This window comes from Nuphar pumila, chromosome 11 (genome assembly GCF_984573655.1).
Source record: "Nuphar pumila chromosome 11, dmNupPumi1.hap1.1, whole genome shotgun sequence".
Taxonomy (NCBI): Eukaryota; Viridiplantae; Streptophyta; class Magnoliopsida; order Nymphaeales; family Nymphaeaceae; genus Nuphar; species Nuphar pumila.
In genome coordinates this window covers 115,759,464-115,777,778 of record NC_143259.1, presented here as the reverse complement: position 1 = coordinate 115,777,778, position 18,315 = coordinate 115,759,464, and the positions used below count along the sequence as shown (strand labels likewise).

General features: G+C 38.0%; 1 protein-coding gene across 3 annotated transcripts; it reads left to right on the top strand.

Moving 5' to 3' along the window:
- The first annotated feature begins 4,638 nt into the window (after positions 1-4,638).
- Positions 4,639-17,251, top strand: LOC149822989 (uncharacterized). Of its 3 annotated transcripts, XM_089980466.1 has the most exons (6): positions 4,639-4,785; positions 11,199-11,274; positions 13,754-14,196; positions 14,332-15,856; positions 15,999-16,145; positions 16,371-17,251. In XM_089980466.1, the coding sequence occupies exons 3-6, from the start codon at positions 14,146-14,148 to the stop codon at positions 16,973-16,975; spliced, it is 2,328 nt and encodes a 775-aa protein (XP_089836592.1). In that variant the 5' UTR covers positions 4,639-4,785; positions 11,199-11,274; positions 13,754-14,145; the 3' UTR covers positions 16,976-17,251. The 3 variants fall into 3 exon arrangements, with proteins under 3 accessions (XP_089836592.1, XP_089836590.1, XP_089836591.1); XM_089980464.1 differs by lacking the exon at positions 11,199-11,274; XM_089980465.1 differs by lacking the exon at positions 4,639-4,785 and having other exon boundaries at positions 10,362-11,274.
- The last annotated feature ends 1,064 nt before the right edge of the window (positions 17,252-18,315 follow it).

The window sequence follows — 18,315 nt, the reverse complement described above, 5'->3', positions numbered from 1 at the left end:
TCTTATGGTGAGTTTGATTAGACCCAGGTCCGGACCGGTACCATCATCTCAAATCAAGTCTGGGTTTGGTTTCATCTGGGTCTGAATCAAACCCGACCCATTGACACTCATAAACCTAATGCAGATAATTTGCAAAATATAATCAGTTGTGCACTGTAATAGAGATTCAATAGCTGCAGGTGCCTTTGAGCGTTTTGGGTGCGTTTTAATCTGGGGTAGATTTGGAGTGCGGCTCAAAACAAACCTTAAACTTTTAAATGTTGAATCTTAGATACGTCTGGGAAACGAGAAGAGCTACTCATGGACACGTCTTGTCTTCAACTCATAAAGAGCTCGGTCAAACTCGTGAAATGGCGTTTGTCTGATAAACGAGAAGTGCTACTCATAAAGAGCACGTTCGACTGTCAGGACAAACGCCGCGCGTCCCGCCCAAAACCGCTGTTCCGGACCATTGCGGCCTGTGCAGCCTGCATTGTCTGCGCGTAATCAAACACGGGACACAGGCCGAGCAGGGATCGGTCGGTCCAGGCCCAGGCGAGTCCCATGTATCAAATGCGCCCCAAGGCGGACCTATATCCATACCCAGTCTATCATGTCTGGGGGGGATGTGGGTCCTACCATAAGGCGGGTCTCCCGCCGTTCAGATGCTTTCCTCTTATCTAGAAGAAGAGAAAAACCAGGATATCGCATAGTCGACCCCTTTATGCTTTTTTTTATCAGCATAAGGTCTCCCATCTTATTACCTTACACTGTTGCTGCGGAATATTATAAGTTTCCCTTTCTCATGTTTGTACAAAACCGTGAGAAAGAGAATTGTTTTTCTTGGCTGTCGACAGAGAGAGCGAATATTTTAAGTGCCAATCTTAGGTGGTTGGTCCACCTGTTTCCTAAGGCGGTTTGTACTTAAGTACATGGCTCATGTCATAAGAAAACGGTTCTTAATGCGCAAGAAAAAGTCCCTTTCCTACTCCACTCACAACCTAACTCTAATAAACAGTTCATGTCAAATCCAAGCTAAAACATCCAGATCAAATCTAAGTTTAAAAACGGTCCTATTCGAGATACATCACTCGTACAAGAATAATCACTTTTGAATAAAGTAACTTGATTCACCAATAATCAACAATGCGGAATACTAATCTTTTTGGTCATTGTTTAATGTCATGTAGGAATCCAGTCGGTCCATGTCTTTTTCAAGCCCTTGGAGTGGGACTCCTGCAAGTGTGGTGGCCTTGCCCATTTCTAAAATATTTTTTTAGGCTGACCAATGGTGTCTCGGAACAAGCTGAACGGACTTTTTTTTTTTTTACGGCACTGGGCAGTAAGACCTGGGCGCTCTGGCTCAGCCTGCCATACCTATGGTCGTTGTCCCGGCAGTGTAAAACTCCAAAGCTAGGACTCTTCAATAATTAAAAATAGTTTTTTGTCATTATTATATTATTATTTTAGTATTTTATGAGTACTTGTCATTTGCTTGTTAAAGATTGGCTGATTCAGCTTGATTCGGTTCGGAATTGGAATCAGCCCATTTCCTGAATCGTTTTGAAAAAATCAATTCAAGGTCCGATATGATTCTGACAACATTGAGACTGACTGCACATTTTGAGGTCTTACAAAAATTATCAATTCCCTTTTCCATGAAAGCTAAAAACTACATGCTCACAAGGGCTCTAGTCATCTGGCATGGCGATTTGTGAATGTCACCAAGTTGATGGAATGTCACCAAGTTCAAAATCCGCTGGCACATATTCTTTGCTGAGTGTAGTCGCTCATGGTCCAAAGGGAACACTATGGTTTTAGGTCAATGAACTTGGTGAGCCAGACAGTTTTTACCCAGTTATCCCCCCCCCCCAAAAAATGGTTGGAATAGAGTATACATATGGGGAGATTTGTTCTCAGACACATAAGGTGAAAAAATCAGTTTTCTTCGATTATTTAAAAAAATAATCTGAGAGTTGAAGAATGATCAATAAAATGTGGAAATTTTCAGCTAAACTCAAACCTGGCTTTTGGTTAAGCCCCATAGACTAATCCTAATAAAAATTTACTTCACCACTCAATCCTTCTAAACGCTCTGGCATAGGTGACTACCCCTACAATTCGATATAATTTCTTGCAGAAAGTCAAACCCTAGTACTCAACCCCTGCTTGATTCATCATTGAAGGCTTGAAAATGACCTTTGTTCCACTAAGATAACCATGGTGGGTCCCATTAAGGATTACTAGGGTATGGTTATCTTCATGTAGGGCATAGATATTGCCTGTATATGGATACAAATGGGCCAGCCAGACTCACAAGGGCAGTTGACCTAGCCCATTTCTACCTACTCCTTTAGATTCAACAGGCACATACCCTAGACCAAGGGTGGGCCTTGCGGCCATCATCAACTTTGTGGCCCTTAGATGGTTGGCACTATGTACAATGCATGAGCATCTTGTGAAACTTATCCAAGTTTACCAACTCCAATGGTTCAAGAGCAAACCAAGTTCTACCCAATGCCACAATCTTCTTTGATTAGATATAGCAAAACAAATGTTGGATCTAACCGTTCAGATGTGGTTAGGATGATGTATTTATCATGTTAGTAAGTTTTAGTCATCTCCTAAAATATTATTGCAATTAAATTTTCAATGTGGTAAAGATCAACAGCTCACGGTTTATAAGGATTTTTTTATATATATATTTACACGGAGAAACCGCCCCAGAATCAAAGACCTGGCCATGAGGGCTCTGCCTGACGGAATTATGGTTGCTGTCCTGGTAGCATAAAACTTTGTGGGCTAAACCTTGTCTCAAGGGAGTTGCCATGATTCACCTTGAGCAGGTGACACCCATGGGATTTGAACCTATACCACCTGCCTAGCTGCCTAAGTCCCATCCCACTACACCAAACCCCTTTGGCGCTATTTTACAAGAATGCTTTGAAAATGGCCCAAAACATTTTCTTGAAGTAAACTTTAGTCCTTGAAAATAGTAAATAGATCATTTTAAGCATGACCCAAATGTTAACTTTTAGTTTTAGAAATTAGATATGTGTAAATAAGTAATGGTGGAGCATATATATATATATATATATATATATATATATATATATATATATATATATAAGATAAATTTTTGGTGTTCAACGGTATTACTGAGTTTAAACTCATAGGTGCTAATTGTTTTGACTCATAAATGTGTTTCACCTAGTTAATTTGTTACAAACCCTTGGATTATGTTTTTTCAACAAAAAGTACATTTTTTAATTTGTAAAAATTTGGTGCATTTATGACTGTTGATTTTTACATCATAAAGAAAACCAGAATATACACTAATATCGGTGATTCAAAAGTCAATCCCAAAATAAACAAACCATGTAGATCATGTCCGTAAGGTTAGATTGACTTAACAAATCACGGGCTATAAGATACTGTTCATTTTTATTCATCAGTACCATGTGTACACCACGTGTTGGGATGTTGCAAGTTCAAAACCCAATGGTATGTTGTGTTACTGGTGGGGTCTGCCTAACCCTAGCTTGCCTTTCAAAAAAAAAAATTCTACACTTGAGATTTGTACATGGTGGTTCTCCATCATGACATCATATGATGGTAGATATTTTGTATAAATCTAGCCACCAAATGGATGTAAGTATGCATATATGTTTAGCACAATTTATTTAACAAGTTAAAAGATAATCAATGGTTCACAATTCATGAAAATAAAGGTGCTTTAAAGATGGCATGATAAAATCAATTTTTAACACATGAAAACAGAAAATTGAACATGCTAAACATGACTCAAAGTGTAAATTTTACTTCTGAACATTAAATCTATGAAACATAAATACATGGAGAGAGAGAATGACTTTGATGTGTGAGTATTAGGTCCGAACCCAGTCCAGTTGGGTCTGCCATAAGAAAAACCATACCTAGGTCCTATAAAGATTACATGACCCAAACCCAGTTCATATCTGATATAATAAATTTTTTGTATATTTTTATATTAAAAATTACGGGTCATAATCAGAACTCAAGTAGGACCTGAGTGGTATGAAATCTCGTCATAATCAGAACTCAAGTAGGATCTGAGTGGTATGAAATCTCATAAATCATACCAAACTTTACATACTAATCGATACTTTTGATCCAACTCGATTTATGATTGGACCTCCTTCTTTATCACATAACCCTAACCTTATAGGGTTTGGTATGGGTCAAGTCTGTTATAAATGAACTACCTACTTACTAAAAAAAAGTGATAAGAGAGAGAATGAACTCCCTACTTACCAACGGGGCTCCGATTGTTTGGTTAGGAGCAGCTAGTGCACGTCACCTTGTATTGGAAAGTTGCAAGGTCAAAACCCAATGGTATAGTTGTATAACTGGTAAGGTCGGACTGACGCCAGCTTGCCTTAAAAAAAAAACTTATTACTTATTAAAAACGAAAAAAAAGTGATGAGAGAGAGAGGTGAACTCCTTATTAAAAAAGAAAGAAAAAAAGTGATAGTTACTGAAAACGGAACGAATCCTGGGTTTATTTCCGTAAAATCCAAAATCCAACGCTAGGTCAAAAATCCGCGGTGGCGCCACAGTTCACGCCTACCCGCTCCCTTCCGCCCTATAAATGCCTCGACATCCACCAACCTTTCAGCAATGAACTCACCGCCACTTGTACAGGCCGCACAAAATAGGGAGAAATTCCCGGCTGAGTCTATCGTTTACCGGCGTCGTTTTCCGGCTGGTTCCAGGACCCGTTTCGCCGACGGAAGTCGTCTTTCGCGCCAATCTGGCCTGGGAAAGGTGAATTATCGATTTCCTCCTTGGATATGTGGTTTCTGATTGGAGTTTGGTGGAGGGAGGGGGGATCTAGGGATTCTTGGGGTTTTATATGGTTGAGTTTCTTGTTGATCGGTCCGTGATGGGTTTTCTAGGCTTTTTTGTGAGTCTGGTTCGATTTGGAATGATGCAAAATGGATTATGCGATCGACATGTTTCGTTTTCTTTGATTATATGTTCTTTTGGGAAATCTGATATTTTTGTATCGTATTTTCTGGTTTTTGAAGCGATTACCGTTCGAAGATTGAATTTTGAGCTAGGTTTATGAATTCGCTCCATCTTTTCAATTTGTTTTGATTGGAAACTGAATGATTTTCGCTTGTTTTTGGGTGGATTTGATTTTCCCTTCGATGTTAAGAGGAAGATAGAAGACTTGATTGAAGTTTGAGCTAGGTTTTTTATTTCGCTCTATCATTTTTTCATTTGTTTTGATTGGAAACTGGATTATTTTCGCTTGTTTTTGGGTGGATTTGATTTTTCTACGATGTTAAGAGGAAGATAGCTTGTTTTTTTCTAGTTTTATTGAGAGATGTAACTGTAGATCGAGGTATTCATCGTTTTTCCTAATCTTATTTTAATTTAAAATGAAATATGACAGAAGTGTTAGCGGAATCGATTCTTCTCGCTTTTCATATTGTGTTGCTCCGGTTAATTATTGAATTGCTTTTCATCTCACGTGTCTCTAGCTTGTAACTCTGTGTCAATTTCTTGACATGTTTGGTGCATGGTTGAAGAAAACAGCGATGATTGTATACTAGGTTAGCGCCTTTCAGAAACTCTTTTTGGCACAGAAGAGAGTTATCCATCATCATCCTTCTGTCGAAATTGTAATGTTTAGTTGGATATAATTTTCTGTTGTTGAATATTTCTTGTGCTTAAGAATACAAAAGATATGAGTTTTCCGCTATATTTTTCAACTTCATCTTCATACATTGAATTGCAAATAGACATGAAATTAATGAAAAAGTAGTCTTATTGCTTTATCAATGTGCTCCAAGAAACCATTGGGAGAAGGAAAAGGAAAAATGAGCATTCAAAACCAAAAAACGCATAAAAGATTGCGATTTGGAGAACGTTAATGATGGGTGTCTTTTGGTTGTGCCATGAAATAATTTCTAAAAGGTGCTACCTTTAACCCTTTGAGTCTGGAATCATAGCTGCAGCAGCAGCAGTGATCATAATAGTACTATTGGTAGTAGAAGTAGAAGACAACAAAGAACATTGATTCCTGTGCATCCTTATTCCAAATCCCAGCTAGTGGCTTCAATTCTATTTTCCTTCTTGTTCTCTTCCATTTTTTTTCTGAAAGAAAGTTCTCCTCCTAATAGTTGTAGCTGAAAAAAAAAACCTTTTATTTTTTGGCATTCTAATTGATGGACATTAAATTTAATACAACTTTGATCATAAATAGAAACTTGGTTGCTGTATCTATTGTTCATTGCAATGTATAGATTTTGCTCATCTGAGTGTAATCCTGAATCAGAAGCATCAGTATTGCTTTTTACTGACGTGAAGTACAAGCAACAACAACAACAACAACAACTACGCCTTCATCCCAAAACAATTGGGGTCAGCGATATGAACCAAAAAAGAAATTCATGCAAGAGAGAATTAAATTGCTTTTTCTTGAGAGAGGATACTAGAATAACTATCATTTTTATTTTCATAGCTACTTAAGGGAACAAAAGAAAGCAAAAGCAAAAAAGATAAAAAATGCGAACTTTCTGCTGCTCGATATTTATCCTGACAGCAAATTATGGAACCACCCAATATTTCATTTTACCTTGGGAAAAAAATTTTCTTTTAAGAAATAAACCAACAGCATTCTTTAGAATTGGTTCTTATCTTATGAACATTGAAGTAGTGAGGTTAACTTTTGTCCTTAAGTTGAACAACTTATGTGTTATTTCAATGTTGATTGTTGAATTTTTGTATATATTTCTTCTTCCGTTTGGCTATTGCGCAAATTGCAACATGAATGAGAATAAGCACTTGGCCTTGAATAAAGAAGAAAGACATATGACTACCGTGGAAAAGAAAAAATGTGAATGTGTTAACCTATGTCACACGAATTCTGCTAATAGGGCACCGCACCCGCGTCGCACCCGCACCCAAGCGGGTGCGACACTTGGACACAACTTCCTTTATGTTAGATGAAGTCAAGCACACCGAGGTCCATTTCTATCCAAAAGTAGATTCGGTCAACCCTAATCAAGTCCATTTTTATCTATATTATATATATATATATATATATATATATATAAATACATAAATGCACACAAATACAGATAGTGTTAACTTAAAACTGTTAAAATATATATATATATCAGTGTTGTGAAAAGCGTTGAGGCGTAGCGAGGCGCTCCACCAAAATCTGAGGCGAGGCGTAAAGCGTAAGCCTCAAAGTTTAAAAAAAAAAAAAACTTAAAAAAAACTTTAAAAAAACTATAAAAAATATCTAAAATTATAAAAAATAAAAAATCTTTATTGATGAAGCAACAACCAATATGAAATAAAAAATCTCAAATAAATACTGAAAAAATATGAGATTAACTTGTAAAAGTAACATTAATGCAACAACTTGATCTATATAAGTATCTAAAAAATAAAGCATGGGCATTCATCAAATTAAAAAATAGCATTAACAACGAAATGCATCTTAGCATTAACAATACAATGTCATAATTAGAAAATGCATGTTAGCATTAACAACCAAATGTTAATATAATTGCGACACCATACAGATAGCAGGCACAAGAAGGAAGACTAACACAGATTAACCATGAGATGATGAGATAATAAAATTACTAAACTGCATAGTAAAAATATACAGAACACTTTTTTTTAAACAAAAGTTTAAAAGTGATATTTTGTATGGATTTTAACCATTAATTAATTTCAGCTTTCTGTTTGACAGCTCCAGTGGAAAGTTGTCTTGAAATGTGTTTTCAAAAACTTAGTCGTTTTTTGCTGCATTCTTATAAATCAGGAGATCCTCAGAGATTACACTTTGAAAAGGGCACTCACCATCTTAGGAAATTTGCGACTTCAGCACTTGTAGCTTGCTGATACAAACTAACGCATTTGATTTTGACCTGTCTGCATTTCTTGTTCACCCAACTGAACCAACAACCAGACACTCAAGCAACTCGGCCTACAGTCCAACCCAGCAAATGGGTTTCAAGCACCAAGAACTAATAGTTCATAACCAGAGGGTCTCGATGAGGTAGTAGCCAAGAATCCTCTTCCTCTCCGTCTGCACCACCGCACCCCTCGAGGAAGTAGCCAAGAATCCTCTCCACGCAATCGATGTCGTAGAGGGTCTCGATGAGGTAGGAGTAGCTCGGCAGCAGCAGATCGTCCAACATCGCTTGGTCCAGCTGCCCGACGATCTTCCTCTCCAGCGTTGTCTGGCACGACTCCGATGCGCTCAGGATGTTCGCCGTCAAGAGCAGCCCAAAGAGAAGCCTCGTCGTCGTGGTCGAGCTGCTGCTCTTCCTCACCAGCATATGGCTCACCACCGTCTCCAGCAGCTCCCTCTGATCGTCCTCCGTCGCGACAGAGACAGAGTGCGAGGACGACACCCTGTTCCGTCGTGACAGGCCTGGAATGAACTTCTTGGCGTAGCACACCAGCGACCCCTCGATGCTCTCGACGCACAAGTTGCGAGCTTTCATGGTGGAGATGACCCTCTTGTAGAAGGGTAGCCCCAGAAAGGTGAGCTCATTGTACCACCAGTCGAACCTCACCGGATCCCAGTGCCGGAGGCCTGTCTCGATCTCTTTCCAGAGGATGCTGCCGCCGGGGCTCGCCATCAGATCGCCGGCGACGGTGGTCCTGTTGTCGTGCACGAAAACTAGAGGGAGGGAGATAGGTGGGAAAAAAAATAAAAACGGGTCGGTTGGGCTTTGTTTAAGCCCTATTTTTTAGGTCGAATGAGGGTTTTGATCCTCATTTGACGAAATAAATGGAGCGTGTGCGCCTCAGTCTGAGGCGCGCCTCGCCTCAAGGCGTGCGCCTCAAGTCCTACGAGGCGCACGCCTCAAGGGTATTGCACCTTATGCTCGCGCCTCAAGGCACAAAGCCCCTTGCCTTGAGGCGAGGCACACTTTTTGCTCCTTGAGGCACGTTTTTAATAACACTGATATATATATATATATATATATCCTTCCCGCACCCCTGCACCCAAGCTTTTTTAAAGTGCCACACCGCCGCATCCACACCTATGTGACATAGGTGTTAACTTGTTCAGAAAGCCGGTCTTAGAAATACAGCTACAAGAAAAGATAAAAGAAACAAATGGAACTCATTACCTCTTTTCTACGCCACATGGATAAGGATGCGGAAAAGGGCTACGATGTGGATATACTTGGTACGGCACAACAATTTTCAAAAATTAGGACACAATAAAAGATAAGATTCAGAACGAGGAGATACGTAAGAAGGTAGGCGTTGCACCCATTGAAAATAAGATGAGAGAGAATCGTTTACGGTGGTTTGGACATATTCAGCGAAGGCCTAATGATGCTCCAATTAGAAGGATGGAGAAATGGGAAAATATATTAGTTAAAAGAGGTCGGGGTAGGCCTAGGAAGACATGAATGGAGATGATAGGAAAGGATATGAATGCTTTGAACCTCACCGAGGACATGGCATTGGATATAAATGATTGGAGGAGAAGGATTCATGTGGTAGACCCAGAATGATTTTCTTTTTTGATTCATATCACCGACCCCAATTGTTTTGGGATGAAGGTGTAGTTGTTGTTGTTGTAGGACACGAGGACACAACACTATACATATGGGGTAATGTTTGCTACCCCTAGTGGGTAAGGAACCACCTAGTGAAAAAATGTAATATTGTTATCTTTTTCAGTTTTTTTACAAATCTGACCATCCAAATGTGATATGCATATTAAGTTTAGTAGAAACTGACCTTTAGATCATGTTTTTTGACATATATGTTACATTTTACGAGGGTTGAAAAATCAACGGCCTACAATGTACCAAATTTTCAAACCTCAAAAAAACATATTGTTATGTTGAAAAACTATGATCTAAGGGTTGATCCCTTACTATTTTGACCATGTTTAACACATTCATGAAGTTAGATTTGATCAAAACATACTCCCTCTATGTGTTCCAACCAAGGTTGTATGTATCGTATCGTAACCCGTATCATTTGGGCTCCAAATAAGATTTGTATTGTAAAAAATCGTAAATTTAAAATAAAAACAAAAATTCTAAACAAATCAGAAAAAAATAGCAAAAATTCTAAAAAATTGTGACACACAAAACAATGATGAAATGCATAAAATCACATGTGAAGCATTTATGTCTTTATCAGCTACATAACACATCATCAACCACCAAATCTCATAAGAACAATGCAAAATAGTAATATCTTCAATTAAGAACATGCTACACAATTAATCAAAAAACAAAAAACCCATGTTTATGAATATTTAACAGTTGCAAATTACAATACATAACCAAGTTTTTAAGAAGTATACAATCAATAATCATTATCATCATTATCATGTTTTTCTTGTTCTTCATGTTCATCTTCTTCTACTCCGACATTCAAATCATTTCTAATATACGTGGGGTCTTCATCATTTATGTCCTAAACTCCCTCCACGTTTATCCATTGAATGTCCTATTCATTTAGGAGGTCTGCATCTTGAATCCATTCATCCAATACATCAAAGTTCTCTAAACTAATAGGATCAATCTGTTCTTTGTGCCTCCTTGATGACAACTTTTGTATTTGCCTAAAAAGATAACATAAAAATTTAAAATTAGTTGAGTTTTGTATGCATTAAAAATATTAAATAACACATGGATATGACAAATATACTTTATAATTTTAAAATTACCTTTGCCTCAATCGTAGGTTGTAGCGAACATACATGAGGTCATTGAGTCTTTTGTGCTATAATCTATTTTTTCACTTTGTATATATCTGCTTAAAGACACTCCAAGTTCTTTCGCATTCACTTGCACTGCATGTTTGACTTAGTATGCGAATAGCAAAAGCTATTAGGTTTGGATCATCACTTTCAAATCTAGTCTACCACATGTCTAAAAAACAAGAAAATGAGAAATCAATAAGACAATAATCGATACAAATGATACAATCATACAAAACATCATAATTAAATAACAATATGAAATTAAAATTGAAATAGACAAATAAATTACCTGGGTGCATCATGGTATTGTTTCGCATTGCCGCATGTCTCCCCATATCATATAATGCATTGTCGTAAATTTTCATTTCCTTATGAATTTTATCTTTAATGCCATAATTAGGGTTCAACCTTTCAATGCAATCCAAGATACCCTTGTTGACTTCTCTATTCATCTTATTGGTAGGGGAGTATCTAAATGCAGAAATAACCCATAATTGGTCTGTCTTCACTGTCAACCAATCGAAGCACCTTCACCAAAGGTATAGTGATTCTCAACAATTTGACGTGTGAATCCCAAAATTCACTTTTGAATATAATATCTACAATTTCTCTTGACTTTCTTTTTTGGGAATGAGGATATGCATTCTACTCATCTGAAGAAAATATCTTTTTAGGTGCACTTTTATTTCTTACAAGACTTTGCACTCAAAAAATTCGAAGCAAATTTAGTAATTGCTCTATGAATCAACTCAGCACCATTAGTATACTTCCTCATTAAATTCAAAACCCATGCATGATTATAAATAAATTTTATAATTTCTTATCACCTTTCAATTGTATGTCGCATCTCATCCATGCTGCCAATGTCCTCAAGCATGAGGTCTATGCAATGGGCATTACAGGGGGTCCAAAATAATGACCCATAATTTTTTGCCAATTCTTTACGTGTTGCCTTATAATTCATTGCATTATCAATAATGATCTATACAATATTTTGAGGTTGAACCTCTTTCATAACCTGTTAAAAAACCCTCAGCAATACATTTGTTGTTTTGAGCATATTAGATAAATCAATTGATTTTAAAAATATGGTTCCTTTGGGACAATATATAAGAAAATTTATCGAAGTCTTCGACTTTCTGTCTGTTCACCCATCTGCCATGATGCTACACCTAGTCTCTCTCCATGACTGCCTCATCTCATCATAATACACCTTCATTTAATTCACATTAGCATATAAAATCTTTCCTCTCAAAGCATAATATTAAGGCATCTTGTATTCAGGCCCAATACTGGTTATGACATCTGTCATGACTTCAAAATAAAATGAATTTGCCGCATTAAAGGGAATACATGCATCATAAAACCATCTCCCAATTGCAACATTTGCCAGTTCGACTAAATTCTGAGGAGTCATAGCAGTACAAATGTTGGGTTGTGCCCCAGGGGCAGTCCTACGAGAAAAAAAACTCCTAATAAAGTCTCTGGTTCTACCACCTCTTGAAGAACTCTCTCATTCTCCTCTTCTTTTTGTTCCCACAGTTCTACTACTAGCACCAACCACATCTTTTCCCTTCGCTGCAGAACTTTCTACTTCTAATGCTATGTTAGGAGTTATAGAATCAAAAGTAGATAGCTTATCTTCATATTCTCAGAGCTACGCATACCCCATTTTTGCCTCACTCATATCTTTTTTCTCTCAAAATAGTAAGTAATTGCTGTCATTGACATTTCACGGCATCATACATAGTCCTTGACGTATAGGCGATAACATTTAGATGTGTCCCAGCTAAATGATGCTTCAACCAAAGATACCACCCAAAATAACAATATGACAATAGTTGCACTCGATTTTCAACCGGTTTTCACTCATTATTCGAGTGCCCCATTACCATGTAAGATCATTTGATGCCATCTTCTCTCAAAAAAGCTCAATAAAAAGCAAAAAATAAGTTTTTTTACCTTAACTCACTTTCTTGAGTGAAAAAATAGTGGAAATGCACTCTTAGTATCTTACTTGATGAAATCGCAAAAACCGTCTTTCTTGCGCACAAATCTCCCCCCAAATCGCTCTCACGAGTTCTAGGTTGCATGGATACCTCTCTAATGACTTCTACACAACTGAGAGAGTCGGCCCTCAAGAGGTCTTTAAAACCCCAAAAATGAAAAAAATATTTTTCGGCCCTTTTTTAGTGCGTCACACCCGTATAATATGTTACATACAATACAAATATGATATGCACTTGTATCACATCGTATTGTTTTTCTATATAGTAACGATACATATCGTACCATATCGTTTGATACGGTACAATATAGACAACCTTGGTTCCAACTATATCGTATTGTTTTTCTATATAGTAACAATACATATTGTACGATACGGAAAACCTTGGTTCCAACTAAGGGGTTCCTTACCCATGAGGGTAGCAAATGCTAATATATATATATATATATATATATATATATATATATATATATATATATATATATAGAGAGAGAGAGAGAGAGAGAGAGAGAGAGAGAGAGAGCATCTGACCATGTGTTCAACATAGTCAATTTACTAGGAAACAACACTTGGATCGTGTTTTTTCGATGAAAAACATGATTTTTTAAGCCTTGAATGTTAAAGAAAATCTTAGTCCGTCAATTTTTTAAACCGTATTGAAACCTATTTGCATGTTGGAATCGGATGATCCAAGAGTCGATTTATATAAAATCATGCATGTAGAACGCATCAACATAGGATACACATGCTAAGTGTGAGCATGAGATAGCATATTTTTCAACTGAAAATCCAATCCTGTAATTCCACTCTTGCATCTTTTTCTCTTTATAAATTTGTTGATTTAATAAATTGGTTTATTTTTCAATAAAAAGTATGACATTTGAATTTCAGCAAATACTTACATGCCATAAAAATGAACTATGTATTGTGTGTTATTTGTTTGGAGCTTTATGTAGGAGTGAAGAATTATTTTTCTTCTAAATTTATTCCATTTAATGGGTTTCTTGCAGGCTGGCAGAACCACCATATTTTCTCAATCATATCTTTTTAGTTGATAAAGCTCCTTTCCACTCTGGCCGCTATAATAAACGAACATTTTTCTCGCACCTCTAGGTGGGTGTGGGGTAATCATGAAGCATTGATTGTTTTATGTTCATTGTGGAGATCGGAATCTTCCCACATTTGGAGATTGTGTCGCATTTTGGAAGGCGTATCGGTTGATTACGGCTAAGATCAACAGGAATGTGATAGGTGAGCTTCTTAGCAGAAGGTTGGTTTCTGCTAATTAGCTATAACATATTCAAAGATTGAGATCCAAGTACTGCTTATTGATTAGAACATACTCCTATAGCATTATCTACAACATGTGAATGAAGTTTTGGCTGCGCAATTTGTAGCCACCATGGTTAAGTTTTCTTGCTTCCCAGCTCACATCTCTTGCCATAAGCCAAAGGTATGTCCATGAATAAATATGCTAACATTTACATGGTTTTCCTTTTGCTCGTCTTTGCCTTGTATGCAAAATAATACCATGTAACACAGGTTTTGTATATTTGTTGCTGAATATACTCTTTGCCCATCCTTCCAGAAAATGTTTCAACATTCTGCTGAGTGCATTCATAAGAAGTCTCAAGATCATCCTCTAGATCTTCCATCAAAGGGCTCTGGAAGTCCTCCTATTGCAGATTCTACGCATGCAAGCTCATTGACAAATTGTTGCCCCAGTAACCATGCAGAAAGAATTATTCATTCATCTTCTTTTCATTTGCGTGCCACCTCATCCAATATTGTATCACTTGACCCAAAGCTTGTTGGCAAGAGCCATTGCGAATTAGAGCAGGCCCATAGTGGTTCCGGAAATGCTGAAACTCTTTATGCAATGTGCCTTAAGAAAAGCAAGTCTCTAGGTAGCGGACTAGATAGGGAGGGGAGATTTTTTAATGTCATAGATACAGAAGATGAAACAGATCAAGCTTTATCATGTGGTGATGGCCATGAAGTCAATTGTAGTAGAAGTTTTTTAGCTTTTGACCACAATGACTCAGCAGAATCATCAGAGTACAAGGAACATGAAAATGCATCACATGATTTATCTGGTTGCGACCACCATGATGGGGCCGCTGTGAATGTTGGATCGTGTAAAATGCATATGGACCTGAATCAAGAGGATTGTGTTGCTTCTAGTATGTTAGATGCAGAGGTTCATGAAGAATTTACTACACAAGCGTCAGATGACTGTGTATGTGCACATGAAAGCCATACATCAGAGGCACATCCTATCATGCAACGATCTTACTCTTTAACTGACATGAAAGATGATGGAAGAAGCAGAAAAAGTACTCCTTTACCTCATGGCTTATCTGAGTGTCGCTCTAGATCTTTTAATGATTTGCTTCCCCTAAAATCAAGTGCACAGGTGTTCCTTGGTGATGAGGATGGGTATTGTTCTCGGTTGGCTTCTCTTAAATCGGGAAATGTTTCTTTCCCTAATGTATCAGAGCCAGTATCATCAACAAAACACCAGCGTATCTTTGAAGAAAAATCAAGGGAAGATTGTGCACGCTCAATCCATAGTGATCATTCTACCAAAATAATAGGTCATGCAAGAAGTCACACCATAGATGGAGAAGATTCTGGTTGTGAAAATCAGTTGCATGGATCTTTTAGGCCATTTTCCTCTGTGAAGAATAGCATGATCATCCAGGAAACCTACACAGAGGACACAGAAAAGCTTGAGTGTGATAACCAGCAGGCTGATGGTTTTGAGGAGTATCCACGACATTGGTGGAATGGACTGTCTTCCAAAGAATTCAACATCAAACGCATTGAGCACTGGGTTAGCACTATCGACATTCAAAACAGTAGCCCTTTAGAAGAAGTCGGGGAATGCTCCAGCACCTCCCTCGAAACCAAAAAGGACTCTGATGGAATTGTTACATTGGCTTCTACCAAGTTGGATGGAAGAATACCTCACGTGGTGGCAAATAATTATATTTCTACCTTGGGTGCCTTTTCTACTACAGCACAGATGGCCAATTTTGGTTTGCCTGTGATCCCTCCGCTTAGCATTTTCCATAGTCTTCGTGTGGTAAATTTATCTGGGAATGCTATAGGTATGCATACCCTTCTAGAACAACTGTTTTTTGTTGCTTTTGAATTTACGGAATTTTTGTTGAATTTATTAGTTCTACAGAAAGAACAGTTTGCGTTTGACTCTTTCACATGTAATGACTGCTGATGTGGATTTTGCCTCAGTGCGCATAACTGCTGGAGCTCTTCCAAAAGGACTTCATGTTTTAAACCTATCAAGAAACAGTATCTCTGTCATTGAAGGCCTTCGTGAGCTTACACGCTTGCGTGTTTTGGACCTTAGCTACAACCGTATATTTCGAATAGGACGTGGTATGTTGAGTTAATTATTGATCCACTTCGATCCTCTTGCAACTTGGTCTTATTTTTTATTTAAAAAAGTATATTTCTTCTTCAGTTATTGGATCTGATAATAAAGGAAGACTTCATGATCATCATCCTGCTTCATGGTGCAAATTTTGCGTTTATAGCATACATTTTTTCCATTAACGTGAACTTAAAATTTTTAATCCTTTTCTCTGTGTTGTGTTCGTATAGGTTTGGCTTCATGTTCATCTCTGAAGGAGCTATATCTAGCTGGGAACAAGATAAGTGAAGTAGAAGGCCTTCACCGACTCCTTAAGATGCACATTCTTGACCTCAGTTACAACAAAATCTCAACAGCAAAATGTCTAGGCCAACTTGCCGCAAATTACAACTCCCTCCAAGTGGTCAACTTAGAAGGCAACACTGCTCAGAAAAATGTGGGAGATGAGCAGCTAAAGAAGTCTCTCATGAGTCTCCTTCCGCACCTTGTCTACCTCAACCGCCAGCCTGTGAAAGCCAGCTCTTCAAAGGAAGCTAGTGACCGAGCTTCCAGATCTGTGTCTATGCATCAGTTTGAAAGAGGGGTGAGATCTGATCATAAAATCTCTCGAAAAGGAGGCCATGTTTTGGGTGCTAGTAAGACTTCTGGAAATGGTGGTCTCATTCAGGCAGTGGCTTTGGCCAAGCAGTCCAAAGGCCATCATCATGGACGGCTTCCTCCGAGCAGGTCCAAGGTAACTCATCATCAGGTGAACCTTGACATCAGACTTCTTGGTATGCATCTGGGCAATTCTATGCGTCGTAGCAGAAGTGAGGGAACCATGAACGTGCTTTAGTTACAGCAGTAGCTGTGGTTCTCCTATCCGATAGCAATTCGCGAAGCAGTTTCTAGCAGCAAATAAGCTTAATTTATGTGCATGGTGACACATTTAGGTAGTTTGTTATGTCTTATTGTGGTTGATTGGAAATAAATAGTACTGTTCTGGTGATTGAGAGCTTTGAAGGTGGTACTTCGTTGCTTTTGTTTGGAGCTATTTACCTTTGATATTGTTTTGTTATGGGATTCAACTTTTCAACAATAATCTGAATGTTGAACTATCATATTTGGTGGTGCTATCTGGCTAAGCTTGAACTTTTTTCTGCTGTTTTTTTATTTCTAAGGGCTTGAAGAAATTTAAGCTCATCATTTTCTGATTTGGTTTCTGAAAAGTGAGGTTTCCACATTACTGCTCGTCATGTTTCAGTTTACCATATGCTTACGAGAATTGGAAGTCGTAGAGCTGATATCTTTTGTGGTATAGTGCAGTTACAGGCACCAGCGGCGACACTGCTAGTTGAGATGACCGTCTAACTCAGTGTGAACATGTTTAACATAACGGCTTTCACCAAAATGATGGTGGTGGCTCTGCGGATGGCTCCTGCTCCGGCTCCATAACTGCTTGATTTTCCGGACGTGTCCATCGTTGGACCCTGCTGCAGGTTTGATAACTTATGCATGGATTAAGTCACATGATTTTTCTATGCCATGTATTCCAGTTATATGTTTTTGCATAATAATCAAACTCTTTAGCTATTGATCAACATGAAATTAGCCAAGTATCTGTATGAGGCTATATGTAATGATGGGCAATAGGCCGGGTACTGGATACAGCCAAAATAAAAAATCAATGGAGCCCGGCTCAACATGGCCCATTTATGAGTTGGGCTTAAAGGGCCTGGGCTGAACCACCTAGACCCTGTTAGAATCCTCTGTAGAACCTGTATTGAGAGAAAGAGAGAGGAATAAAAGAAGAGGGACTGCGGCTGTCACGATTTCAATCAATGAAATCGTGACCTAAGACATATATTTATATGTTTTGGTATACAAAATGGATCCGGGTTTGGTATAATATCTAGACCCAGAATACAATGTACACTAGAACCCATATGGACCTGGGTCGGGTATATGATACAACTTTTTCACCTCCCCTCAAGTTGATCATGGTTTTGAACCATGAGCAACTTGCCTTTAAGCATGCAAAAACGATCTTTTGTCAAGCCCTTTGTAAAAATGTCTGCAACTTGTCTTTCAGTATTAACAAATTCAGGCTCGATCTCTTTTTCTTCAACTTTTTGTCTCACAAAATGTTGGTCGATCTCGATATGATTAGCGCGATTGTGATGTACTGGATTGAAT

What these genes read in the sequence shown, in the direction of transcription:
- LOC149822989 (XM_089980464.1), top strand. Translation starts at nt 14,146, where the DNA reads ATGGTTAAGTTTTCTTGCTTCCCAGCTCACATCTCTTGCCATAAGCCA. An exon ending in TCTCTTGCCATAAGCCAAAG is followed by an intron (nt 14,197 to 14,331) that starts GTATGTCCATGA and finishes CCATCCTTCCAG; the next exon opens with AAAATGTTTCAACATTCTGC. An exon ending in TATATTTCGAATAGGACGTG is followed by an intron (nt 16,146 to 16,370) that starts GTATGTTGAGTT and finishes GTGTTCGTATAG; the next exon opens with GTTTGGCTTCATGTTCATCT.